Genomic DNA, 27944 nt, shown 5'->3' on the forward strand with positions numbered 1-27944 from the left:
CATTGCTTATGAGAGCTCACATGGGCAAGGCAAATGCATTTACTGTATGGTGTGTCTTAAGAGTTTGTAGCCCTTTAGTGTGGGGAACATTTGAGTCAACATTGTTTTCATAGCTGCAAAGTTTTCTCCTGAAGAAAGTCGCTCTGATTTTTTCTGAGATAAACAGGAGCAGGAATAACACTTTGCTTTAAGCCCCCTTAATTAGTATCTATAATCATTCTATAAAGTTTATATGCATTTGTCAACAACTGTAACTTCTCCTGTGGGCACCCATAGACAGAGACTGGTGTATTAACATAATGACAATGAGTGACAGTATACTAACACACAATTGTAATAGTATAAACCACGTTTCATAATTTTTCACTAATGCTGTAAATTAAAGATGCAACACATACAAATGTCCTTGTAGCTGTGCATAGCTACATTATCGTATATTATGAACCATTTATTAACTTTGTATACTGCCTATAAATGCTAAATATGGGGGCTTAAAGTACATAGTGGTATCTAGCTGTGCTGACCTATTTTGGTTTTCCAAGCACAGGTTTAGCAATGTCCATCTCTGAGATATCAGCTTCTGTCCCCACTACAATGGACGTGAATGGAGTTTCATTTGTGGTGCTTCTTTAACAGCGATCTGTCTTTCCAGAAACATGTCAAAGGTTGTCATAGGGACCACTGTATTTCTTTGGCAGAAAGTAGATTCACAGGGACTGGAAAGAAATGCTGCTGTAAAAATTTTCCAGATGTCTTTTTTCAATGTTATGAGCAGCTCAGCACCAACAAAATGTAATTCATCTTTGTTGTATTGATGTGAAAACAGAGACCTCACAAACAGATATCTCTAAACCTGTCTGCATGGCCCGATACCACCAGCGCAATACAAAAATAGATGTTTTTTTTGCCATTTGAGTAAACCAGTTGTTTAAGCTTAACGTAAGTTCTTGTTGTCACATGCAGCTGAAGATGTGTGTCATGACTAAATCAAATGGTCTCCTGAGATATCACTTTGTCATTCTGATATCTGCCATTTGATACACACTCATTCATATCATACAACAGCATTACATATGTATCAGTCCTCAGGATAAGAATCAAGCCCCCAACGCAGGCTGCAGCACAGATCATGTCAGTGCATGCAAGACATTGATCTTGCTTTCGTTCATGCTTTCTGCTATCTGATGTTCTCAGCCCAGAATCAGCTGCTCATGCACTCTCATCGTATGAAGTAAGATAAACTCATGCCCACATGATGGCAACAGATAGTACAAATTTACTCCCGTGCCTCCACTGGTCATCACCGGTGATCAAAACATACAGCATACATCTATATGGGACCTTCTGGATGGCTGTTATCACTTTAAGACCCCTCTGTGTTTGGTTTCGTGTACAATGGCAGTCAAACATTCAGTTCCTTTACGCAAATGTGGGCCTCCTGCTGAAATCCTTATCATTTCTATGTTTGTTGCCACTGTTCTCTGAGGGTAATTCAGCCTGTGATTCTCTTCCAGTCAGCTGATTAATTTAAATTATGGTAATCCTGTCTTTTGGTTTCTGATTTCCGTGTTTCAATTGCAGAGCTTTGTTTCTACGTCTTTTGTTCAGGTTCTCAAAGCATCTTGATTTTGAGGAGCACATTTTGGCTGTGTATTAATTCAGCAGGTCACTCCAGCAGCCCTATTGAAACACTCAGAATCAAATTCTTGTAATCGTTTCAATGATTATCAGGCACAAGTAGAACACCCGGCCTCCCTCCAAACCTCATATCACCTCGCCCACCCCTCCTCTTTCCTCCAATCCCTCCTGTAAAACGAGTGTGATCTGTGTTTGTGCTACATGTCTGGAGATGATAAAGGCTGCAGATCGGCCAGGCTGTGGATTAGAGTGCTGCTGATTTTCTGAGACAATGTTTTAACAGGAGTCCCAGCATGTGGCCTTTTATCTAACAGACCCACGGTTCATCGTGGTCAAATCGCACAAAACCAGAGGGGAGCAGGGCTTACGCCAACAATTATCACATGAATGAACATTTTGCAGGGCGCACACATGTCAATACAACCCCCCTGCACCCCCCCCCCCCCCCCCTCCCCAGCACACACTCACACGCACACACTCACACACACACACACGCACACGCACACGCACATACACAAGCACACCCAAAGGTTCACTAAATCTCTATCAGTCTCTCAATCTCATGAGTGCAAAGACAAGTGGACATAAAGACTAGACACATGCACGTGTGCACTCACCCACCCACATCCATACATACAAACACACACACACACACACACACACACACACACACACACACACACAGAAGTCTGTATTCTGTTCTTCTTGGCAGTGTGCAGTCCACAAAAATGCAACAAAAGACAGTTATTCCGAAGCTCACCAACTTTTCCCTCATGCCATATCGATTTTTGCCTGTGGCCATGCATTTAATGGGCACTCGTTGCATAACTGGAAGATTTACTTGTGAAATGTTTGGCTTGGAGGCATCCTGACCGCAGCTCGAAAAATATGCCACAATCACCTCATTTGTCTTTTCTTGTTTTTGTTTTAAAAAAAAAACAGTGAAAAATGAAATATAATCCCTCATGCTGTAAATGAGCCTTGAAAGAAGGGATAGAGACAGAGGGACAGAGCTAACAATGAATTCAATTCATTGCTTCAGTTTGGCTGCCGTACTGAAGGACAAATTAAAAAAAAAACGAACCTATGGCTAATGAAGACTTCTCTTATTTTTTAACCCTGCACCAGCAGGTAGAGCCGTCATGGAAACAGTGAGCTACATTCAGAAGAGCCTCTGTCTCAGACATATTTTACTCATACTGGATATCCCACGTCTCAGCTACCAATACTGTCAAAGGCAAAATGTTACCACCTCTCTGGTTGAATGTAGTAATCTAATCCATGTAAAGACATTAGAGCAGCTTTACAAAATTAAACTGCAGTCTCTCTTTCCAGAATGTGCCCTTGTTACTCTGGATAAGCACACTTTCAATAGTTCTCATAGGGACTATTTCTTTAACAGAAAGTAGTTACACTGAAAACCGTCTGAGGTGAGGTCTTTGGGTTAGAATAACCGGGACAGTGTTTCTGAGAAGCCACAACTGTCTCCATGGCTACCACCTGAGGTAAGAGAGAAAATAAAAATAAAGATTGGGGAAAAAAGCCTTTGACAGAAATCTTATCTGGGGAATAATACAGAACGAGGTGTCTGAAAATTGTTATCATTTCCTCACAGACATGTTTGACACTGTAATGTGTGGTGAAGGTGTGCTGTTGGTTTTTTTTTGCAGTGCTGACCTGTGGGAGCTGAGATGGTAGCCGGTGCACTGGCCCTGCGGCCCCTCTCAGCAGTGATGCTGATGGTGTACAGCATGCCGGGTGTCAGGCTCCTCAGGGTGAAAGACTCAGAATTGCCTGGGACCACATCCTCAGCCCTGTGACCGTCAGCGGAAACATAGACCAGTCTGTAGGAGTCCAGTTTTGCCAGGGGGCGCTTCCACTCCAGCATAATGGTGGTCTCTGTCACCTCTGCAACAGCCAGGTTCTTGGGAGCATCCAGGGCTAATTTAGAGGGGCAGAGGAGAGGTTGTGAATGGATGTTTCAGATCGATCAAACCAAACCAAACCAAACCAAACCAAACCAAACCAAACCAAACCAAACCAAACCAAACCAATCTAATGTCTTGTATTCATACAGTGACAGTTTGGGTGCTTGTCAAAATAGACTTGTACACACTCTGGTATACCTAATGAAATGGTAAGATTTTACATATCATGATGAAATATGTCTTGTTTAAAACATGATGTCATCAAAAACAACCTACACTGTGAAACAGTGTCTATTTTAAGTGTTCCTGAAAATTCCAGTGAGCTCTTATACAAACTAATTGCTTTTAAATATATCTTATAAAATGTAAATTCATTTTACTGTGGCTTCCTTTTTGGAAAGACAGTCACCTATATATTGTAAAGCCTGGGAAATTCACTTTTTTTTTTTTTTTAAACTATGACAAAACAGAAATAAACCATTTCCACAACAGGTTTGCACAGAATGCCTAAGGTTTTCTACACTATCATGTGTATTTTTGAGAGAATTAAAGGAAAAGTCCAAATAAATTGTGAACATAAACAGCAGCTGCCAGTGCCAAGCTAAATTGTTTACTGTCATGCTGAAGTAAAAAGAAAAAAAATAGTAAAAAAAAATGTATTTGCAGGCAGATTTTCGTAATAAATTCTACACATGGGCAAGGTCATAGGAAATATGTTAGATGTGACCTGGCAGGACAGTACATATTTATATATGCAGTAATGTATGTGCATGTGTAAGTCTATACATAATGTATGTTTCATATGTGGTTATACATGTAGCTATTTGTACATATTCTGTATGTATATAGTTTTTTATATTAATACTGAGCACATGAAAGCCTCTCACCAGTCACTGCGTTGGTGGTCGTCGGCAAACTCTCCCGCTCGTCCTTCACTGCTGTGACACCCATCCCATACTCTGTGCCAGGTCTCAGTCCTGTATGGTGGTGCAAAATAAAAACACCGTGATGCAGAAATAAAAAGCGCCGTCATGTTTTGTTTGTACAAATCCACCGAGGTGTCACTAAGTGAACGATGGGGAGGCTCTGTAGTCAAGTGGCCAGTTGTTTCAGCTAATGGCTCCAGTGCCTGTGGCAAAGACAAAAACGCTCTCATGCGGCTTGATTGTATAATAGATTGCAGCCTAATTGCATTTCATGGTAAGACTGTGCTCGCCGTGGAACATCAGTGTTGTATTTGCATTGATGGATCTATAGGGCCCTTGTCGCAGAGCAGAAACACTACTTGCTATGATACACCAGGCTCTGGTGGCCCTTTGGTCTCTACAATTAAGCCCTCTCTCAGCCTGATCGCCTCTAATTCCTTTATTAACTCCCACAGAGGTCATCACACACAGAGTCTTGCAGCATGAAATTACACCTAATGCCCAGGAAACTCATTATCAATAAAATCACGACCGTGAAGGCAATTACAGATAATAACTGCGTGAAAGAAGTGCTGAGGTGTGTGTGGAGTGGAGGGGGGGCACCGGCTGAATGGACACAGTGCTTTATTTCCATGGGATGGGCCTCCCAAGGACAAAGAATTGGGCCAGACAAAGACACTGTTAGCCCGTTTTTGTAGAGCTTTTTTTTTTGTTGTTTCTCATGGTGTCTAATCCTGCCATGCAGCAGCACACAGTGTAGAAACAACACAAAAAAAACAAAACACATCCGCCTCAAAGCATGGCTTAATAATGTCAGTGGTGCAGACAGATGAAAAAGGGTCCGCTTTTCTTATTTCAGCAGAATCTCACAGTGAAACAATCCGCAGAGTTATTCCATTTAAAGTCTGAATGCCACCCCCGCCCCCCCGGTGCTCTTCTAATAAAGTGACTGTTTTGTAGATGGGAAAACATTTCACAACACAAAACAAAGGCAACCCGTTTTGGAAATGAGCAGGCTGAATGTAACACTGACCATTTAACTTGGAGTACGGCAAACACCCAAAGAATTAGAAGAATAAACATCTCGCACTGCAAATCAAAGTGGTAATGATCTAAAGGTGAACTCAAAGCAGACAAAAGAATAAAAACACAGAGTACGTACAGTCCACAGTGAAACAGCCCATTCGTTTTGCTGAGCGGTTGTTTTGTACTGTAGTAGCGATCAATACTGGTCTTGGCCCTAATTGCATGGTGACATGGTGCAGTGGGTGCAGGGCCATAAATTAATTAAACTCTCAGTTAATGCAAAATCCCTGATTCTTTGAACTCAACAGTGTTTGGAACATGAATTAGAAAAAAAAGCACTAATGGCTTTATTAATGTCTGTGAGAGTTCAAGAGAGTTTGAATATGTTCTCTTGTTGTTCTCCCCTGTTGCCCTGCTGTTATATTCACTGTGTTGCTACAACACTCTCAGCAGATGCACAGACCCTCCTGCATCATGAACATGATCCCAACATGATCCCAACAAGTATTCTGTGTGAGTAAACCTTTGAGAATGATAGCCTGAGGATTTTGTCTGATGAATTACCATTCATGGTAATGTGAGTAGTGGATTAAAGGCAAAGTGCAACTTTTCCAAATCCAACCTGCAAGCTGTTAACAGCTTCATTAATGGTCTGTAAACCATTACTCAATTATTTCTTAATTGTTAATAAAGTCATTAGTTTCAACTTGTGAACTTATGAATAGTGTGAATTAGTGAACCTTGAGATAAGCTTATTGCGGTTGTTGCGTAATGCTTTATCTGTGTCTGTACCTTGCACACAGATAGTGGTGATGTCAACCTGGATGGATTTTTGTGTGTGTAGATGTGTGTGTGGCTTTACGGGGCAGTACCGGTGATCTTGGCCAGGGTGGTGTCCTTGGGTCCTGGGGGGAAGAGCAGTTCTCCGTGCTCGCCTCCAGACAGTGGTCCATACTTGATGCGATAGTTGTCCACCTGAGCTTGACTGTTCTTCCACTCAAGGGTGATGCTTTCGTCTGTCAGTTCCACCGTCTGCAGGTCTCTGGGGGCGTCCAGGTCTAACACACAGATATGGGCTTTAGACAGATGTCACTTTACCCTAACTTCACCCTAAATTTAACTGTATGTCTAACTGAAGGCCAAACCTAACTGTTACAAGTCTTACCTGTAAGGAAAGACTCATACACAGGAATACTGGTCCTTTCTCCCATCCGAGCTGTCAGAGACACCTCATACTGGGTGTCAGGGGTGAGGCCTCCCAGGTGGTACTGGGTGTCAGTGGAGGACAGCTCCACGATGTTGCGGTCAGCAGGGTTCGTGCTGGGCCCGTAGGAGACAGTGACGCCTTCCACCTCCGCCACGGGCTGGAACCAGGTCACCAGCGCTGTGGTGTCAGTCACATCACGCACGTCTACTTGGCTGGGGGCATCAATCACTACAGGGGCAAGGGGTAACAAAGTGAAGGTGGTTAAAGGACTCTTACAAGCAACGTTTATATTCCCTTCCATTTACATGGATATATAGGCAAGGCAAGGTTTATTTATATAGCACCATTCGTAAACAAGGTAATTCATAGTGCTGATAGTCAAAGGTATTTGATGAGAGATGTTATTAGTTATTATTATAAAAAGTTTTAAAGTTACAGTACGTCATTATAGTTCTATGCAGAACTTCCTTTCATTGGCATTTTAATTGTGCGTAAATAAATACAATGCAGTTCCTCTACAACTGAGAACTCATGGCTTCAAACTCAAGTGGCTGTGAAAGGTGACCTTCCATCACTTGCATGGTTTTGGTGATGAAACACATTTTGTTTGACTGTAACTTTCATATCTTTAGTAAGTTCAGGATGTCACCTTGGGCTCAGGGAAATTACAGAGGGTACTTTTCACTATTCTCTGGCACAAACAACTGACTGAACAAATAACATAAGAAAGGTGCAGCCCTGATCATTTATCTTCTGTCTTTTGTCCTGTACTAAGATTTGAATCGCTTGTTGTCTCTGTTTAGTCATCTTCCTCTTTCTTAACACTCAGGTCACAGCTGCTGCATCTAAACCTAAACCTGGTCATTTAAAATGCATTTTGTCGTCTAACATCTGAACTGAGGTGAGAGTATGTGTGCAAGAGCTGAAACCGTTTCAACTTTAGCTTAAAATTCACATTTATACCAACACTAAGACTTCACATCAATGCAAATGGAAAAAAAGGAGTGAGTGAAATTCAAACTGGAGTTCCTGTTCAGTTTTGAGATCAGCCAAAATCAGAGTTGTCAAACAAACACACACAGCCTTTACAGTTAGCACACTGGCTGTTTGGAGTAAATAAACACAGACTGCATAAATAATCCATAAAGACAAATCCGTGAGGCAAAAGTTCACAAGGTGTTCTGTCTGAACATTCTGAACACAGTTTAGGAAGCATGGAGACAACCTCCAAAATTAGCTGAATATAACTACTGGCTGCATCAGTGTAAAAGAAGAATGCTCATGGTCAGCTAATGAAAGCTGATTAGATACATTAGACTGAAGGATACTGTCAAATAAGAATTTGTATCATGGTTGAATCACCTTGCTTTGCCTTTACCTACACATTGATGGAAATGAATCCTGACCCTGACCAGACACCATGACAGCAGGAAGCACAAGTTGAGGTTAAGAGGGTTGTTGTATGCTACATGTATGAATACAGTCATTTAAGCAGTGCAGGTAGTGAAAAATGTGACAGCCCTCTTGCATTTATGGGGTTATTCAAACTATTTATAGATCAAATCCCTGTTCCCATGAAGGACGCCTTTTCACCGGCGCTGAAATTGATTTGTCACACGCAAGCAACTTTCGGAAAGTCAACCCTCTGTGCAGGGCTGATAAAATGAAGAATCTATGTTTGAGCTTAACACAGATTTGTCTTCTGAGGAGGCTGTAAGTGTGACGCTCGGATGTCAATACCATTCTCCTGGGAGACCGATGGCCCTGTGAGCCTGATTGCCTGACTGACTAGTGCCTCCCACACATTCTGGGTTGGGTTGGAGGAGGAGGAGAGAGGGGGGGGAGGAGGAGGAGCGAAGAAACCCACTTCACACAATTAGCCCCTCAGCATGCAAATCCCACAGTACGCGCCGCAAGCTGGTGTAATGGGAAACACTAAGACAGCAGAGCAACACGGGGAGAAACAGAGAAATCTGAACCTCATAATCCACACAGTGCTGACACGTGGGTGGACATATGCGAGTGCAGGAGTGAATGCATGCATTCACAGCCTTTTAAACAAGAAACTTTTCTCAAAACTTTCCTGTTCTTACACAAAATCAACTAAAACTAATACTTTATAAAACAGGCCACGATTTACAGTGCAGTTTTGTTGTATGAATCAAGAACTGATTAAATACTGAAAAGTTTTTATTGATACTTAGAGAGGAAGAGAATCTGACTACGGGGAACAAGGAAGTAACAATTGGGCATTTTGGTGGAAAAGAGAAATAAATGACTGTGTTTTTGTAAATACTGAGTACCTACAGAGAAACAGCAAACTATATCTGTGGAATTAACACATAGAAGGGGGAGGACAGTTAATACTTGATATTATTGCAAGCAAAAGGTAAGAACAGCCACAAATCAGTCCATATACCTGATTCTTACTGTGTAATGTTAAATGCTGTAGTTTCACTCACGAATGAACGTTATTGTGATGTGTAAGAAAAATTACAATATATAAGAGGGGAGCTGGAACTGAACATAACAGGTATGCGATATGGAAGGCTTCTATAGTTTTTTCTTTTTCTATTGTCAGAAAACAAAACAAGTATGAAACAGTGACTGAAACATGACCTGTTCAGATCCATGTTAACCAGCAGACACTTCAAGACGTTTCCAAGCTACTGCTTTTATAACAACGCCGTCTGAGAAAATCACCACACACAGAAGTTAAAGACAATGGCTGCGCTGTGATTTCAGTTATGTTTACTTGTAAAATGATCATTCAGAGAGAAAGTTAGAAGTTCGCTCATGTCTATGTCAGCTTCCGTGCAGTCAGCTGAATGAGATGCACAGAGAGATGTGCCTGTGGAGGGAAACCCTGACCTTGTGCTCGCAGGGCAATAATGGCTGAGATTTGTTTTAAAAAGTCACCAGATTTGTATCTAGATACTTTTTTTTTTTTTTTAAATGTCACTAAAGGGTTCTGAAAATAAATAAATAAATCTAGAGACAAAGGCACTAAGTTGGCAACACTGCCTGTAAACACCCCCCTGATGAGGCCAATTCATTTTGAAAAAGCAACGGCCCAAAGGGAAACTCCAACAGCCAATGGTGTAACTTCATCACTCAGTCACTCAGTGACAGACATTCACATTTATAAAAGGCTGGCAAAAAAAACCCCTCACTGCTCAAAGGAGAGGAATTTTGGCATTTGTCTTAAAACGCATACATTTGTATTACATGGACAGGATTTGTAATAACTGAACATATCCACAGAAAGCAAGACACTGCAGTTTAATAAGCAGTCAGAGCGACAGTTTGGAGGGATTTACTGACTGTCCTGCAGCTCTCTAAGCTCTGGTGACTGCACAGCAGCTGACACCTCAGAAGTGCAGCTGCACATCCTCCAGCTCTAAAAAACAGGTGACTCCTCAATGTGCATGTATGTACCAGCCAGCCACGAACACATGGTAGTTAAATAAGACAACCTTTGAACTACCTGGAGTAACAGAGCTTTACTTTTACCGTATAAGTAACTGCTAAGTAATTATTGAATTTCAAATTGTATATTAGACTTGTTACTGAAAAATGTGATCACATCATCCACCTTATTTAATCAATATAATAGGGAATTTAGAGTGTAGGGTCCATTTTCCTTAGAAAGCAGAACAGTATGTGTTCCTCATAAGAATAAAGGATCCATCCTTCACAATTCAGTAAAACTACACAACAGACATTATCACAGCACCTTCCTACTTTTCTTTGGTTTAACTGGAGAAGCCACAAAAGAAAATGACAAAAGAAAACCATGTTAATGTGCTCTACATTTAGTTATCAATGCAATTTGTCAGCCCTGCTCTTACTGCTGCGTTTAAAAGAAAAGGTTATGACAGGTTTCTAATGGCATTTCCACATATCCTGGTGTTTATTCTGGCACGGTGCAGACCATTTTCACACCATAAATAAGCAAAGAAGAGGCCTGACCCGCTGCTGGAAGGAGCTGCCATTTATTCCACTAAGTGCTGAACGTATGGCGAACATTGGTGCGCTTGTTGAATCTGCTTTGCTGAAACAGAAGTCTCCCAAGGGTAACAGCTAGCACATTTGGGGAAAGGTTTAAGTTTCAGTTGGCCACAGAGCCCTCCTTTTAAAGAAAATACACATTTAACAACTCTAGCAAGAGTTGGAGCCGCGTTTCAAGACACCTAAAAATAGCTTGGTGGTTGGTGGTTGGTCTGGAAGGTGAAGTCACACATTCAACCCTGGTTTCTCTCTTTATATTGATCCCCAGCCCCGAGTTTCTCGGAGTGTTACAATCCATTGGGCTTTATTGCCTGATGGAGGTATGGAGATATCTCATAACTTGCCAATAGGGCTGGAATTCCATACCTCTTTTCACTACCGCCAGTAAATCACAACAATGCAGTGAAAACTAATGAGCTAATCACTCAGGGTTGACATGTCAGGCTGTTTACAATACTCTGTTGGGAGCTGCAAGATGGATAAGCCAGATATAGAATTCAATGAGCCCTATACGGGGTATGAAGGTGACAACCTGTTTTTGTATTTAACTCTGACAGCTTTAAGTGACACCTTATTCCACGATAACCTCTATTTCTGGAAAATCCACTTTCTCAATCTGCAGCACAGGCTCAGGGAGTTTAGACGTATTCTCCTGCAAATGCGTTTTCAATACAATGCTCAGCATTAATACCAAGGGGTCAAGATCACAATTTTTTGATATACGATAGAGATTTAATTTTTAATTTAGCTTTCCTAGAATCCATCAGGCAGGGATTTATCCCTCCATTGTATGAATACGTTTCTGCGGGTCGTGAGTTTATAAAGATCGAACAGAGCAAAGAATTTATCAAGAATGATAAGCTCGGGTTGAATAGATGTGAGGCTGACCAGCAGACAAAGACATGTCATTTATTCACAATGGTGTGTGTTCACATCTGTCTCACAAGTTTTCTACTCCAAACAATTTCATAAGGTGAGTGTAATGCTGCATTTCGGGAACAAGTAAGAATTTGACTATTCAACACCTATAAATCAAGATGAAATTACATTTCGAGTTTTTTTTGTTTTTTTTTTGGCAATTTACTAATACTTGCAAAAATAAAAAAAGGCCATTTTGTGGTCTAAAAGCATAAAAAGAATCCATAATATCCATAATCCAAACTACAAATATTGCAATTTATGCATTTATTTGGTAACTTGGTTTTTACAACCCACACAAAAAAACTATCTGGGTTGAGGTTGCAGTGTGATCAGCTCTTTGACACAGAGGAATTATCAGAAGACCTTAGTCTTCCAAAAACATGAATGTGAAATATTTTTCAGAACAAGCCATGAAATAACGCAGTAACGGGTTAAGTTAGAAAACCCACTGCAAACCGAGTATATGTTCACCCTTCTGGAATAAAACCATTCCAGTAAGTCTAAAACAAAAGACTGAAAGGCCAGTTAGCAGAGTGAATGTGTACACTTACTTGTGATGACGTTCTTGGAGGCAGGCGGTCCGCGCTTGTTGTTCTTCACCACCTCCAGCTTGACCTCGTACTCCTGGCCAGGGCCCAGGCCCGACTGCTCAAAGGTGGTCTCTGGACGGCCAAGGGAGTTAAGAATCTCACCATCCTCCTCTTTCTGCCAGCACCAAAACACACCAGTCATCAACCACTTCAAAGATTAGTCCAGGAATAATGTGCGGCGGCAGAGGGAAAAAAACATCCAAATCATACATAATGGCGCTCTGGGTGGCGTTTAGACTTAAGAGTTGACAGGGTTCTCAGTTTAATAGAATGTGGCTTTGAGTAGATCCCAGTAGCACAGTTGGGAAAGGTTTCTATGAGCACTCAAGAAGGAAACTAGAGCATTAAACAAAGTAACATTTGCTATGTGCTGCATGGGGTCATTGGACCTGTGAGGACATGCTAACAGTTTTGACTGCTGTGTTTTTGTATTCTGGCTTGGCTAAACCATTTTCCACTGGATATTTACCCTGATCCTGATGTATGCACATTAGGGAATTACTGAATATGAAGACGGGGGTCTGCAGTGGTTTGTTCATGGTTTCCACCAGAGGAAAATGTGGATAATGACAGAGGATGGGGCAGGCTCTAGAGTCCAGCCACCTCCTGGAATACAGAAGCTCCATTAATATAATGGGTAGCAGGACTCACTGTGTTTCTGAAGATGAGGTTCCAGCCATCGAAGGGAATGTCCAGTGGGTCCCACTGTACCTCCACTGATGTCTCTCGCACTGACTTGAACTTGAGTCCTTCAGGCTCAGGCAGATCTGGAAGAAATGGAGCAAAACTCAACTAACTACATTTAATCCAGATTTAAACACTGCATTTCTTAAATTGCCCCAGAGAGGAATCACATACGTGTTGCCACCCTAGCGCTGACAGGAACACTCCTCTTGTTGCTGAGAACAGCGTAGACACTGATCAGGTACTCAATGCCAGGTTCAAGCTCCCGAATAGTGGCTATCTTCTGGTCCCCAGGTACCCTCATGTCTAGCTCCAGACCTCCTGCTGCTGTGGGCATGTAGGTGATCAGGTACTCGGTCACACGCATCTCATTCTCCCAGGACAGGTCCACTGTCTCTGGGGTGACCTCCACCACTTTTAGGTCTTTGGGTGGTGAAACTGTGGAGAAACATTGAAGGTCATTTATCTGTATTGAAGTTTTTAAATTGTTAGTATCATAGTAATGGGAGTTTTCTCCTAGTACTGTACTGTCAGAAATATCCCAGAAGGAAGATGAACTGACTTGCTGAACAGTCAGAGATAAGACAGCATCTAGTCGATAATTTGGAAATTGATTTTCTGTGGAAACAAGTGAGTTTATCTCAGCTCATATTTTGCCTAAAATATACATATGAACTGAAGACAGAGAACATGAGTCAGGGCCATGTTGACGTTTTTGCTGTAAAGTTCACTGAAAGCTGCTATTGTTATATAACATCCGTACATAAAGTTAACCCATGTTCACTGATTCAAAGGTGAATAATGTGCAATGAGATCTTTGGAACTGTCTGACTGTTCTCTCAGTGGAGATTTACCCCTCACTCCTCACCAAGGGCAGTTTTCCAATCAGCAGTTTCCAACACCATATTTTAACATTTCTTTTGTATGACTTTGCAGAAAATTGAAAACATTCATGAATGTAAATTTTTCAGCAACGTAGCTCATTGCCATACTGATGTGTCTACACAGGAGGATGTTCAGGTGCTTTTTTTTCAGTCATCTGTGTCGTGTATGTCTATAGATGACATGCACTTAATATTATGCCTCAACGTAATATCGAGGCACAATACTACCTCAACATAAACACACATAAAACATGGAAACACATGAGGCGGTGAGCACACTTCATCCCTTCATGGTCCAGCAGCCTCACAGACTTGACATGATGATAGTGAAGACGTCACTGGACATATGGTAGGTTTAGATTCAGACACATTGTAAGAGTCCGAATTGTGTCTATATGAAATCAAGCGGTGTAGGTTTCTCTGTGTATATGTTGCTTTAATTAAAAAACTTATGAACCCTCTGAGAATTAGCAGCTGACTATGCAGTTTGTCTCAGTTTTACAAACTGTTTTAGCTTCGTTCAGCTTGTTGTTTTGTTTACCGTTTGGTTCTTCTGATAAACTAAATGGCAAGCAGACAAAGTAAGTAAGTAAGTGACTTACCCTCAGAGCAGTCCTCTCCAATGAAGCCCTCGTCACAGACACAAACCCCATTCTCACAGCGTCCCTGGTTCTGACAGTCTCCTGGGCAGGCCAGTATGGAGCAGTCCAGTCCAGTGAAACCCTCGTAACACACACAGTTACCATCGACACAGTAACCTCTGTCAAGACAGTTCTTGGGACACGTCTTCTCGCTGCAGTCCTCACCAGTGAAACCCTTATGACAGACACACTGTCCGTTCACGCAGTGGCCACGGTCCAGGCAGTCATTGGGGCAGGTCAGCTCACCGCAGTCTTTACCTGTGAAGCCAGCAAAACACAAACACTTGCCGTCCATGCATTCTCCACGTCCCATGCAGTCTTTTGGACAGGTCTTGACGCTACAGTCCTCCCCAGTGTAGCCCTTGTCGCACATGCACTGTCCATCAATGCAGCGGCCCTGGCCTTGACAATTGTTGGGGCAGGACAGCTCACTGCAGTCTTCTCCTTGGTATCCTACATCACATACACATTCTCCATTAATGCACTGGCCCCTGTTGCTGCAGTTGTCAGGGCACGAAAGGACGGAGCAATCTTCACCCTCAAATCCCGGATCACAGATGCACTTCCCATTAAAGCAATGGCCTCTTTCGTTGCAATTTTTGGGACACGTGAGCTTCGAGCAGTCGTCTCCACTGTAGCCAGTCTGGCACTCACACTGGCCATTTACACATGTGCCACGGCTGTTACAGTTGCCAGGACAGGTGAGTTCGCCGCAGTCTTCCCCAGTGTAGCCCTCTTCACAGAAGCAGGTGCCGTTGATACAGCGTCCGCGGTCGTAGCAGTCGTTTGGACAGATGAGTTCGGAGCAGTCGAAGCCCGTCCAAGGCTCGTCGCAAACACACTCGTCCTCTACGCAGCGTCCTCGGCCCAGACAGTTGTTGAGGCAGTTTGTCTGGGAGCAGTCCTCACCGATGAAGCCCTCCTCACAGAGGCACGACCCCTCAACACAGTGGCCGTAGTCACCGCAGTCCAGCAGGCAGAGCTCAATACCGCAGTCATCCCCACCAAAGCCGTCAAAGCATTCACATTTGCCGTCCACACAGCGGCCCTGGTCCTGGCAGTCATTGGGGCACTCAGGTTCGGAGCAGTTGGAGCCCTTCCATCCAGGCTCACATGCACAGCTGCAGGTGTCAGTGCTCCAGTTCCCGCGGCCATTACAGTAGGGCTTTGTGGACACTTCACCTGGAGGATGGCAAGAAAGGAAAACAACATATTCCAATGTGACTACAAGTCATTCAGTAACAGAGTATGTACATACACCAGATCTAGACTCATGTCCTGGAGCTGCATCAAGCCACTTTACAGAATATCAAAAGAACAACAGCCCTTTCAATCAAACATATATATTCATATTTATAAATATACAATATATAAATATATGGAATCTATGAACTTATGTAAAAGTTATACCTGTAACTTGAGCTCCACAGCAGCCTGTTCCACTGCTGCACTGCTCCCTCAGACTCGACAGCTCGGACTCCAGCATCTCCAGCCTGTTCAGGATATCCTTGATGTCTGGCAGCTGGTTGTCGCAGCCACATGCCTGTTTGGGAATATTGATGCGGTGGGTGAAAACAATCTGATTGTCACCGTCCACCGTGTGCTCCATGTGCTCGGTGTTCTGCATGTCCATTGGGACGCTCTTGTGTTTGAGATCTGTGCCTCCGGATGAGTCAAGGTCCACAGAGCAGAGGGACGTGGAGGGGACGTTGATGTTGTAGACGTGGTTGAACACTACTGGCTGGTCAGGGTGTGGCAGGGTGAGGTTCTCCTGGGTTTTCTTAGGCATCAGGGCCTCTCTGCGGTGGCGGATGACCTTCACCACGCCAGCTGTGGACAGCTGGAGGAACAAGGCCACAGTCATGCAGCCTAAAAGAAAGCCTTTCATCCACATGATGACACCCTGGCTCTGCAGCTTCTGATGAAGTAGCAGCTCAGTGGAGAACAGTCTGTTCAGGTATCAACTTGGTGTTCTTGTCTTGAATCCTAGAATAAGGAAGATCCATTTTTAACTTAATTTTTTTTAAACTTTTATTCATTTTCTTCATCACATAGTTCTTCTTTATATATAAAGTACTGTACAACCACTTAATACTTTGAGGAATTAATACAAAATCCTGTTAGATATCCACTTTTCTGGTTTGCCCTTGCTTTTTTGGGATAGATTCAATAACATATTCCCATCACACACACACACATACATTCACACCAGGGACCATAGCTGAAGTGAAATATTACGGTATCCCACTAAAAAGCAATTAACCTTCTTCTATTGCCCCTAACAAAAGACCACCTCCAATCCTGTTGCTGCCTCTGACCCATTTTAGCCCATCTGCTCCCAGTGGAGTAGACACACACTTAGCGGATGACATTGGGGCATTCTTTTCACAATTCCTCAGAGTACCGAGAGCAGCAATTACTGCAGGGACGGCATGTGACCTTGGAGATCTGAAGCTTTCTTTTTCCGATCATGTCGAGACAGGCTGCCACAAACAACACCTGCATGTTGGGGAGCCTCCTCTTTTCTCCACAGTCCGGACCACAACCCAAGCTGACAGATTAATACCAGTGTATAACATCTGTGTTTGTCCAGACCAAGTTCTCTGCTACCTGCAAACCGGCAGGTCAGCATTCCCGGACTGCTCTCCTGGCAGCCACTGGGTTTCCTTTTAGCACTGTAACATGATTCTTATTGCTCTCACCTTCTGAGACATGATTCTTTTAAAAGGTCTGCTGGAAAAATGTGCTGAGGTAGTGGCATAGAAGCCAACCTTTAAACCAGATGCTCTTACTTGCTGTTTGATCTTAGCATTAAATTAAATATATGGGTTGGTTAAAGGTATGCCCTCACTGCATGTACGTCTGAGTCGGTTCCATCTAACATTAGGTGTATTTATGAACAAGAGGTTTGATTCTTAAAGCATTTTGATTCTCTAATAATTAGATTTCCAGTCATTTATACGCAGAAGGCTGATGAACGATTTAAAGTAACATTCTTGGCCTGTCAGTACTGGAACCAAAAGGGAGAACTAAATTATGAATATAGATCCCATGCACAGCTATAGACTACTGCTTGTTTTTTAAAGTGTGTCTCAGGCTGAGTTTATAGAACTGCACCTTTTACCCCACCTTGTCAGAGATGCTGACAACAATAATTTCCTACCTCTAATAAAACCAGTGTGTGCCTTGGCAGTTCTAAAGATTAATAGCAGCTGTTACCAGCCAACATGAAAATGTCTGGATAAGCAGATATGAAAACGCGTGATCTCGGGCAAACATATGCAGCATATTCCAACCCTGTCGTGGAATATGTATGAAAAGAGGTTTAATTTTCTCCGCGACACCTGAGTTTGTCACACTGATGAGTGAAAACACAGGGCACCTTTGGTGTGGGGCACTTTCAGTAAGGAGGTAATATTCCAGAAAGAGATGCTTGGTCTCCTCATCCCAGCCTGACGTGTGATTAGGCAAGCAGACAGATGAGCTCAGCTAGGAGGGATCCCACGGCTTCATCCCCCCACCACCCCGCCAACAGCCCCAGCCCCCTGATTAGACAGGAAGGGATGAGCGCCTCCATGATGGGTTGACTGTAAAAGTGCTAATGTAGCTTGCTGATGGGAGTGCTGAGGATCTGGGCCCTCAGGGATCCAAAAGAGCCCCCCCCCCAGCCCCGACTTGCTAACACGCTATGTCACACAGACACGGCCACACACACACACACCAATACAGTCACACCGCTGTGACCAAGCATCACAAACCAGGGATTAAATCACAAAATAGGCAGAAAATTGCTTTGAGTTGCTGTTAAGGTTTTAGTTTTGGGCCAATGGTTGGCTTTCCCACTTTAAAGGGTGGCTGCTCTCCACATGGACCTCTGAGCGAGGCAACGCTGAGAGACCAAAGCAGGCTTTGTCTGAGAATCTGTGGCTCTGGCAAAACTCAGCTTTATTCAGAAATAGATTAAGGAAAGATATTTCCACAGAGTCTGAGAAATAGTTTGATTTGACCTGTTCTCCTCTTAGCTGCCATCTACTAATCTTTAATGTGAAGCACAACAATCACAATAAGAGAATCTGAGTGTGACCCTGAGAAACACAGAGTTGATCCCTCTGTTTGGACTTCCTGTATGGGCACCCCGTGGCCCTGGCATTATGCTAATGCAGCTGGTTGCTGGCACTGTAGACATGGACTTGATACAATCTGACTGCTGCTGCTTTGTAATTCCCTCACTTGGTTTTGCTCTATAGTTAGCCTCTCAAACAGCAACAAAGCTTGTTGCCCGCCTTGTGGTCAAATGTGAGGAGAATTGTACCATGGGGAAACCTGCTGGCGCACACACACTTGGTGCAACTGATCTACATTACCCTGTTAGAAATACGTGCTGGGGAAACACTTCAAGTTTTAAACCTCACACAGTGAGAGCTGGAAAGGCTTTAAAGATCTATTTAGGGTCCATTTCAAAAGTGATTAGGCCTCTTACTGTCAGAAATGTTCAGTTCATTTTATGATATTGTTGCTTCGGGATTAAAGTGAAGGGATGCAACAATCAAACAGCTAACCCTAAATTGTAACCTTGACCCTAACCCTAACAAACCCCTAAAAACCAATGCACTACCAAGTTCTACCCAAGCTCACTAATCATGCTTCACAACCAGCAACAAATCTAAAATAAATAAATAGATAAATAAATAAAGTTGTCATTCAAAACTGACTCCTACAAGTTTTATCTCAACGACTCACCTTGTGTACCTGAGCATCAAACAGACTGACTGATCCAACTCCTGTTAGGACACAGAAATTGTAAAGAAAAACCTATAACCTAGTACAAAATCAAAATTTGTCTATTTAAAAAAATAAACGGCCACATAAATGTAACAAAAAGGACCATCAAACGTCAGTGGTATGCACAAACCTTTCTTAACAAAAGCCAATACTCCTTCATGTGTACAGTCCAAAAGAAACAATGACATCCGAAGAGTCTAAAATTTACAATCCTCAGAAGTGTCTCTTTACATAAGTCTTGCCTCTCGTACATCCCTGATTTCCCCATCAGTGTAATGTAAAAAACATCGCACCTCTAACCAGTTCAAGTAGCAGTAACTCCCTCCATCCCTGCAGGAACTTGAAGTGCTTTCCAGCATGTCCTTAGAAGTCGCTTCTTTTTTCCCTGCCATGTTGTGTAAGTCTAAAACCATAATCCTTCAGTAAATCAAGAGAATGTATTTATTTCACACAAAGGAGGACCAAGAGGATCAAGATAAGAGTAAAACCAGGACAGTCCAGTCAGCACAAATCCCCATAAGCTACTGGATACTTCCAGTCCAACATGGCATGCAACGATCTGTCTTATTATAGCGGACTATCACTTAGCATTGATCCTGTTTCCATTTGGACAGTTCTGTTTAAATTGAAATAAATAAATCCTGCATGGATGATTACTTTTCCAGTGTTATTTCTTCCTCCGACTGTTTCCCGTCTTTTAGACACAAGTTTTACTTTCAGTTCACGGAGAGATTGATGAGCAGGCTCTCTGTCTGAGGAGGACTGCAGAAAATCTTATGCAGAAGTAAGGATTTCTTTCAAATTCAGCCAGGACCCCATGCTGACAAACCTAACCGCCACTGTAGTTCACCTTTGTTGAGACTCTACCATATGGAAGGTCCAAGAACACAAGCCTATCACTGAGGAAGCATTCAGCTGTACAGCTGTTTTGAAGAGGAAATGTAAATTGTTTGTGCAACAACAGAGTGTGGTAAGTTATTTAAAAGTAGACCAACGTGGAAATGTAGTCGGGGCTTTTTATGAAATGAAAAGACAGATTTGCAAACAGTCAGTGGATAATAGCGGCAGTGTGAACAGACACGGCAGCATCCATCTGAAAACTCGACAACAAACAAACTGAATAATGAAGCAGCGTGCCCCACTTGGTGTGTAAAAGCTTTAAATATTCAATGACCACAACTACAACTCAAGTCCCAGGACTGTATGTTAAACAGGTCTGATAGGATGCACGCGCATTCTTTTCATTTCTGAAGAATTTATCAAGCTTGCCTAGTTTTGTAGGTCACCCATGACAAAAACTCAGCTTGCCTTCTTTGGTACAGAATCCAAATCTGGGTCGCTGGTACAAGGACTGAATGAAGGGTTATTGTCTGGGACTCTTTTCACCTTGAGATACTGTCACACTGTAACAAGGGGGGAAATGACCAGGAAATGGGCATCAGTCACAGACACTCAGTTCCATGTCAGGAATCATAATAATATTTTTCTAGTTGCCCCTTAAAGAGCAATCTCATACCCCAGAGAGCCACAAATCCACTAGAATTGAAATCTGTTGATAAACATATTTATCATAATCAACTTGCCTGCAAGGTGAAAGAAACACTCCCATAAATGTCCTGAGCTGGAGCAGGTGAATATTGATTTGGATCCTGTATCACCACCAAGGTCATAGCCAGAGAGGTAGCAAGTTGCTGAGCACAGCACTATGGCTGTAAGTTATAATCATCAAACACAGAAATGAATTTCCAGGAAGAGGCGAAGCTCGAGTCGACTGCTCGATGCGTGATCGATGGTACAGTTGTTGCTGCTCCTCAGGAAAAGGTTTTTCAAATTTTATCACCTCATGCACTGGAAGACACACGCAGTCTTTCTCTTTCTGTGTTTTATGACCAACGTGGCCATCGCTGAGCTACACACAAAACCCAGATGGCAGAATAAAGAAGTAAACTGCTCGCTTAATGACGGAGCAGATGAAATGTTAGGAAACTAGGCTGAGGAGCAATCAGTTTCAGCTCATTTCACTGAAGGGGAAATGAGCAGGTGGCAGTGATGTGGTAAGGCCATGACATTAGAACACAGCTAACTGTGCAGACAAGCCTCCTCTCAGTCTGCTGCTCTGGAAAATCTTTCAGCTACTGTCTTGCTTGACTAATGTATATTTCCAAGGCAGGTCGGTTCAGCAGCAGCTCAGCACACAGCTTCATAGGTTAATCGATTCATATACTTATGTAAAAAAAATGATGGCAGATCTTCAGTGTTGAAAATCTCATCTTTTTTTTTTCTTGTCTCTAATTGTGTCCCACAACTTCTCCGTTTGTGGTCCACTCACATTGTTGTCCTTGTATCATTTCCAGCAGCAGCAGCAGGCGGCTCTTTTCTATCTGTTGGATGTGTAAATAGGCAACTCTTGGTTATCAGGCTCTAAGCCGAATTGATTAATTGATTAACTGATAAGTCAATCATAAAAAGCAAATCCACAGCAATTCATTTTTCATCTCCTTTTATATACAAAAACATTTGTGAATGTGAATACCGAATCATCCTGCACTTATTTTCTATATTACACACCAATCAAATAATTACCATAGAATCAAATAATTGCCAGATTAATCACTAATGGAAAATAACACATCATCTACAACCACTTTATGAGGCAGCAATATATGAATGTGGTGTTAACAGGTTGTTCTGCTGCCCCCAAGAGGCCAAAATCTATTATTGGTTCTTTCAAGTACATTTTCTTAAAACGGGCCGATGAAAATATTAGATTAGGAATATTTTTAAACATTTTTAATACACTGACAATCAATAATTCATTCACTAATTTCAAGATAATGACTTGAAAAATGGAGACTCCAGTGGCAATTTTGAAAATGACTTCATATTTTACTCTAAATGCAATTACTGAGGATGCTGCAATGGAATTAGTGGATTATTTTTGCTGAGGTCCTGATGACACTTTAAGATAGTCAGGCTAATGTGGCCCTCAGTTCTATTGCTCTGAAAAATAAAATGTTTCTACCCCTTCTCACACCAAACACATCTGACTGAAGGCAGTGACGTGAAATCAATAAAGCATATCAATATTTTCACCACAAATCTCTCTGTTATCATTATCTCCCATATGGTAAGCAGAAATGAAATGGGGAATACACTGTTTGATGGCAGAAAAGAAGAGGGGTTTCATCAAACCAAAGCTATGCTCATTGGCTCTCCGCTGTGACCCCATTGGATCCGATGACACAGATAGCGGGGGAGTGGTGGGGGTAAGTGTGTTCACGGCTGATAAGGCGGATGGGGAGGCTGGATCTGAGATACCGGCAGAGACACTTATCTGGATACTCAGAGAGAGTGCTCTGCCAAGGCTGAGCCCTATCACGCTCACAGAAGTGATTTGGAGCCAAAGCTGACATGTTTGACTGATACTGCACCAAAAGTCTGTTTCTTCAACCAAAACCAATTCCCGACTTTGACACTAAGATACGGAGAAAACAAATGTTGAGCGAACAATGGTTCTCATTGGGTCAGTTGCTCATCAGACAGTCAAATCTTAATTTCGTTTTTTTTTTTTGTTTTGGTGGCCTGACTCACGCCTCGCCATGAGACCCATCAATATTCTTTATGGCTCTTCCCCTGCGGTGCCTCCCTCTTGTGCTGCTGTTCTCACTGAGTCCAGATGGAGAGGTTAGATGCTAGTCATTGTTCATGGGCTTTTTAACATGCTGGATACTGGTGGCCTACTGTTTATTGGCCTAACTCCTGTGTGGTGCGGAGGCTTGGCAGCCTTTACAGCACATCCACCTGCTGTTTTCTCCAGACACTTGTAATTGTGTAGGTCTCTGTTCTACCTACTTCCTCTCCTCTGTATTTCCACTACACTGCAATTACTATAAAAATCAGACTTGTACCTGGCCGCTGCCTGCGTCGTAATGCTACACAGAGGTATTGATGTCGACTTCTGGGACCCGTCTAAACTTACCATGTAAATAACACCTTCCCTCTCAGGTAATGAGCTGCAAGGTGAGAGCACAGCCTCCTCGAAATCTCAAAAGAGCTTCAGCTGGCTCATTTTGCACAATTGTCACTTCTTGTGAGCTTTTGAACATGTAATCACCACCAGTCTATTGTCTTAAGTGGGACCAACAGCAGACTTAACATAAAGGAGTGCGGAAATTTGTCAGACAGAATGAATCGGTTGACCTACAGACTGAAAGATACTACTGAGAAACATACTTAGTGAAACAGAACTGTCTGGATTCTTTTTATATACCAAAGACGATCATTTTTAAACTAGAGGACAGAAAATGCCCCCTTGTGGATTATGCATTTCAGTTGTAGTTGAAGTTGTTGACTAGAACTGTAAATTCAGACATTGGAGGGAGATTTTTTTTGATAAAGTCCAAAGAATGCTGAGTAAACATGTAAAGGATTCAAGGCCTTTCAAAGACTGCATATTTCAGCACTTTACACTGGAGGTTTATTGGTTACTTCCATTCAAACAGGATGGAAAGGATTTTTTCTCTCCTCTAGAAATAGAAGCATGCATGTTGGCTGTGATACCCAGACATCTGTTTGTCCTTGTCTGCGATGAAAGCCTGAAGCGTGTTCCGTGTCCAAATTGGGAGTGCCTTCCATTCAGACACTTGTATGAGCCTAATGACCCGAGTCCCCAGGGTCGGCTCTTCATTGGTTTCCCCGTTTTATTATCATTTTTCCCAATTTAAATTGTCTGCCCTTCTCAAAAGGGCCCCTATCCTGTTCCAAGAACATTGTAGCTCATGCATTCCAAAGTGCGAAGTCACTGGTGGTGGTAAAGTGTTAAAACGAAGTATCTACCACATGTGTTCATCTATTGGTTGCCCCAATGGAGGGCAGGGCAATACAAAGGCATCCGGGATCCCACAGCTCCAAGACTTCCACTCCTTTCTCATCACACATTAGCATCAGAGGAGCATTAAAAACCATCTGGGACGCTTAAAAGACTGGATTTCTTTGAGGGGGGTCTTTGTTCTGTGGTGATGGCTAATCTGACTGGGCCAGACTGGGACACAGGAAAAAACTGTGGTGACTTTTGTGGGGAAAATACACTCGCTGGTGCAAAGTCTCAGAAACATTTATTTAAACACAAAACTGGTGTATAAAAGAAAACATACCAAACTTAGTTCTCAAACTAAGTATACATGATGTAAAAAAAAGTCACATTTTCTCTTCTAAAATGAGTGATATTCCAAACATGGTCGATGAATCTTGCAGTTCTGTGAGGCTGTACTTTTTCTTAATACATCCATTATACTGGAGCATTGCAGCGCTCTGGGCTTAATGCAAACATCAGCATGCTAATGTACTCATAATGACATGCTGTGCAAACATGCTGATATTAAGTGAGTATAATGTTTACTCTAGTGTAGCTTGTTGGCGTGACGACATTTGTCAATCTGCAGCAAACCTACAGCTGAGGCTGATGGGAATGTCATTTGTTTTGCAGGTATTTGGTTACAAACCAAACGACAAATTAAAATTAGAATTTGACCTGATGATGACACTTGACAAAAATACTCATCCTTTGAAAAATGTGAATATCTGTACAAAAATAATTTATATCTATACTTCAGGCACTGATTTCTGTCGTGACTAAAATTGCAAATGCTACACTCTCCTCTCTCAACAATAGATCTTCAGTTTCACTGTGCTCTATGTGTCATTGGTTTTACTCCAGTCACATACTGAAAACCATCTGGACCACAGGTGGTCATGTCCACTGGGCAGCACAGTCCAGGTGAAATTATTCAGTGATGTACCCATACATTAAGGCTAATCTGGCTAAATTTCAATGAACATCACCACATCTACAGCCAGCAAGAGATTTCAGCAGAACCCAGCAACAACGTTGAAGAAGAGAGAGACAAAAGGAAGAGCAAGAGAGGCGGCAGCAATGGGAGCCTGGATCAGCGTGAATTAAAGATGACATTCGTTTAGTCTAAGCAAAACATCTCTGCATCTCCCCTGAGTCTTGCCTAGTGTGGGTCATCATGAATACCCACAATTATTGTTTGCTTTCAATCACCAGTGGAGGAGCTAAGTGGGGTTAAAGACAGTTACCCTCTCAGAGCGCTTTGTAGGGCACGCAGCGTTGGGAGCTAACAGCTGTCCAAACAAAGGCCTGTTTCCCACTCATCATTATGCCGAGTGTCACTATCGGTGGCTACTCATATGCACAGCCAAAGCATCATGAAACGTTAATGCACCGAGCTTGCAGTGCCACCTATGATCAGACAGCGCGCCTGTTATGCAGAGGTAATCATATGAACAGAAGCACATGTTCATATCTGTAAAATTTGAAGTTGTGACAATAAATCGGCGTTAAACAAAATCCTTCTGAGGGATGTTTCAGATGGACTGACGACTCTGCAGTCAATCTGAAGTTACAGCTGCTGAAGCACAGCCAAGATACTTCGTTGTGTTTCCTCATCATACACAGATACCATCCAGCAGACGCTGCCCTAGTATCCTGTGGGTCTCCTCTCTCACGGCCCACCTCATGTCTCTATACACACCCACTTCTCTCTCTCTCTCTCTCTTCTGTGACTCACCCATTTTCCTCTCTCCCTCCCTCTAACATGCTCACACTAAGATGTGCATAGAGCTACCGTGAGGATACAAGTTTCCTCAGTTTCAGGGGCATGCAGTGGAAATCTGTGACACCTGCAATAAATACTGCTTAACCCTGTCTCTAGGAGCTGCTAACCCACATTAACCCACAGTAAAGAATTTTGTTAGCTTTCAACTGAGATTTTTGGATTGCAAATGCGATCTAAATCAGCAAGAATAGGATTGGAGGCTGAAAACTTTGAAGCAAGAAAATTACATTTTCAAAGCAGAAATAGCACACTTGTTCCCATACAAAGAAAACACTACAGCCTCACTCCCTCATTCAGGAGGGAAGCTGCTGACTTATTTTCAAGCTCAAATCAAACAAATTGATGAACAGTAAAACTGTAAGTAATTGGCAGCAATTCAGAAATAATGTATCAGCTGTCAAACCCCGCTATCAGTGAATAGCAGTTTATTTACTTATCCATCAAGCATCTTCTCCTTCATGTTGTCTGTTTCTCTTTCTGTAATCTCCCCATGGGACACAACTGACAAACAAATGAAGCTGACCTGGAGATAGGACTCTGGAAAGCACATGGAGATGAACAGTCAGCGTGTGCGTGTGCGTGTGTGTGTGTGCGCGCGCACGTGTGTCAGTGAGGCTGCCAGTTCACAGCCCGCAGTGTGCATGCTCAAGATCTGGGAGAGGAACCAACCAGCGGCATCTAATACAGAGCAGCTGTCTGTCTCCTGGGTTACACAAGCTCACTGTCTGCTGGCAACCATAAAGTGTACAGCTGGACAGACTCCGGCAAGAAGCACACATCCATACACACACACACAGACACACTAACCCTAGCCATCTCTCCTCTGCTAACCCATCAGACCACAGCTCAGCATCAGCCCTAATGCAAGCAGAATAATTCAGTAGATCATCACAGACTTCCATCTCTAGAGACATTACTTTTTTCTTTTTTCTTTTTTTTAACTGCTCTGCTAATAAATGGAAAATAGCTGGCAAGAGGAAAACTTTCACAGTAAAACATAATTGGCATCCAGGTGCATGCAGTAAAGAGCAAAATTAAGCCAATCTCTGAAGTCCTCTCTTGTAAAACATGAGGATGAATTACAGAAGCTGCTTTTATTGCTAACTTCACCCATACTCTTCGCTGGAGTGAGAATATAGCATTCAGCAGGGTCTCTGTCAGTACATGAGCCATCAAACAGTCAATCAATTGACAGGAATTTAAATAATCAATTAATAATATGTGTCATTTATCAAGCAGAAATTTCACATTGATTATTTTTGTTTTCATATTGTTGTAAATTGAATATTTTGGGGTCATTTGACAAAAGAAGTGATTTCAAGATCACTTGAAAGATATGGGCATTTTTCAATATTTATTTTTTTTTTTTACATCTTGTCAACTAAACTAATAATAATCCACACAAAACCCGCAAATGAAAACTATCCTTAGTTGCAGCTCTGCAGCTCATTTCATAAAAATGACTAAAATAGAAAATAATTCCCACAGAAAGTTTTAACATCAACTTATATAAACGTGGGGAACAAGCTGAGAGGATGTGGTTGAAGTTATAAATTTGCCAAGCTGTGCAATTCAGTTTTCTCACTCATCCTAATTAGGTAAAGCAATCAGCCAATTCATTGTGCTCCCAGTCAAACACATCTCTTCCATACAGGTAAAGAAGGTGACTTACCTCACACACAACGCTCACAGCCTCTCCACTGATTAGAAAATCTAAGCAGAAGTGGTGTTGAAGAGAGCCTTATCAGCCAGCGCTGGCATATGTTCTCACCAGTCTGTATCTCTCAGAATGCTGACAGCTCTGTCATCTTCCCTCTTCTCTCTGTTCTCTTAGAGTGTTTACTCGAGTCTACCTAGAGAGCCGGCTGATGTGCAGCCAGTGAGGAGAGAGAAAGAGGGTGAGGGTGAGAGAGAAAGATAGAGAGACGGAGAGCGGCAGAGAGAGAGGGAGAGAGGGAGAGGGAGAGTGTGTGAAAGAGAGAATTCCCTTTCTCTTAAACAGTAGACCCTCTGCGGTCAGACTCCACTCCCACCTACTGCTCTCTTAAATGCCCCCCACCCATTCACC

At 42.5% G+C, this 27944-nt stretch overlaps 1 protein-coding gene across 6 annotated transcripts in view; it reads right to left on the reverse strand.

Moving 5' to 3' along the window:
* The window catches only part of tnc (tenascin C), a 40510-nt gene extending 12826 nt beyond the window's left edge, over positions 1–27684 (reverse strand). For all 6 annotated transcript variants that reach the window (XM_041043097.1, XM_041043096.1, XM_041043095.1 and 3 more), the window contains exons 1-10: positions 27549–27684; positions 15867–16442; positions 14418–15638; positions 13106–13369; positions 12899–13014; positions 12209–12362; positions 6684–6953; positions 6391–6576; positions 4454–4543; positions 3316–3579 (exon numbers count right to left, since the gene is read on the reverse strand). In XM_041043097.1, coding sequence (XP_040899031.1) covers positions 3316–3579; positions 4454–4543; positions 6391–6576; positions 6684–6953; positions 12209–12362; positions 12899–13014; positions 13106–13369; positions 14418–15638; positions 15867–16350 — 3049 coding nt within the window. In that variant the 5' untranslated portion in view covers positions 16351–16442; positions 27549–27684. The remainder of the gene's footprint in view (positions 1–3315; positions 3580–4453; positions 4544–6390; positions 6577–6683; positions 6954–12208; positions 12363–12898; positions 13015–13105; positions 13370–14417; positions 15639–15866; positions 16443–27548) is intronic.
* Between the last annotated feature and the right edge of the window lie 260 nt (positions 27685–27944).

Source organism: Toxotes jaculatrix, chromosome 7 (genome assembly GCF_017976425.1).
Source record: "Toxotes jaculatrix isolate fToxJac2 chromosome 7, fToxJac2.pri, whole genome shotgun sequence".
Lineage (NCBI taxonomy): Eukaryota > Metazoa > Chordata > Actinopteri > Toxotidae > Toxotes > Toxotes jaculatrix.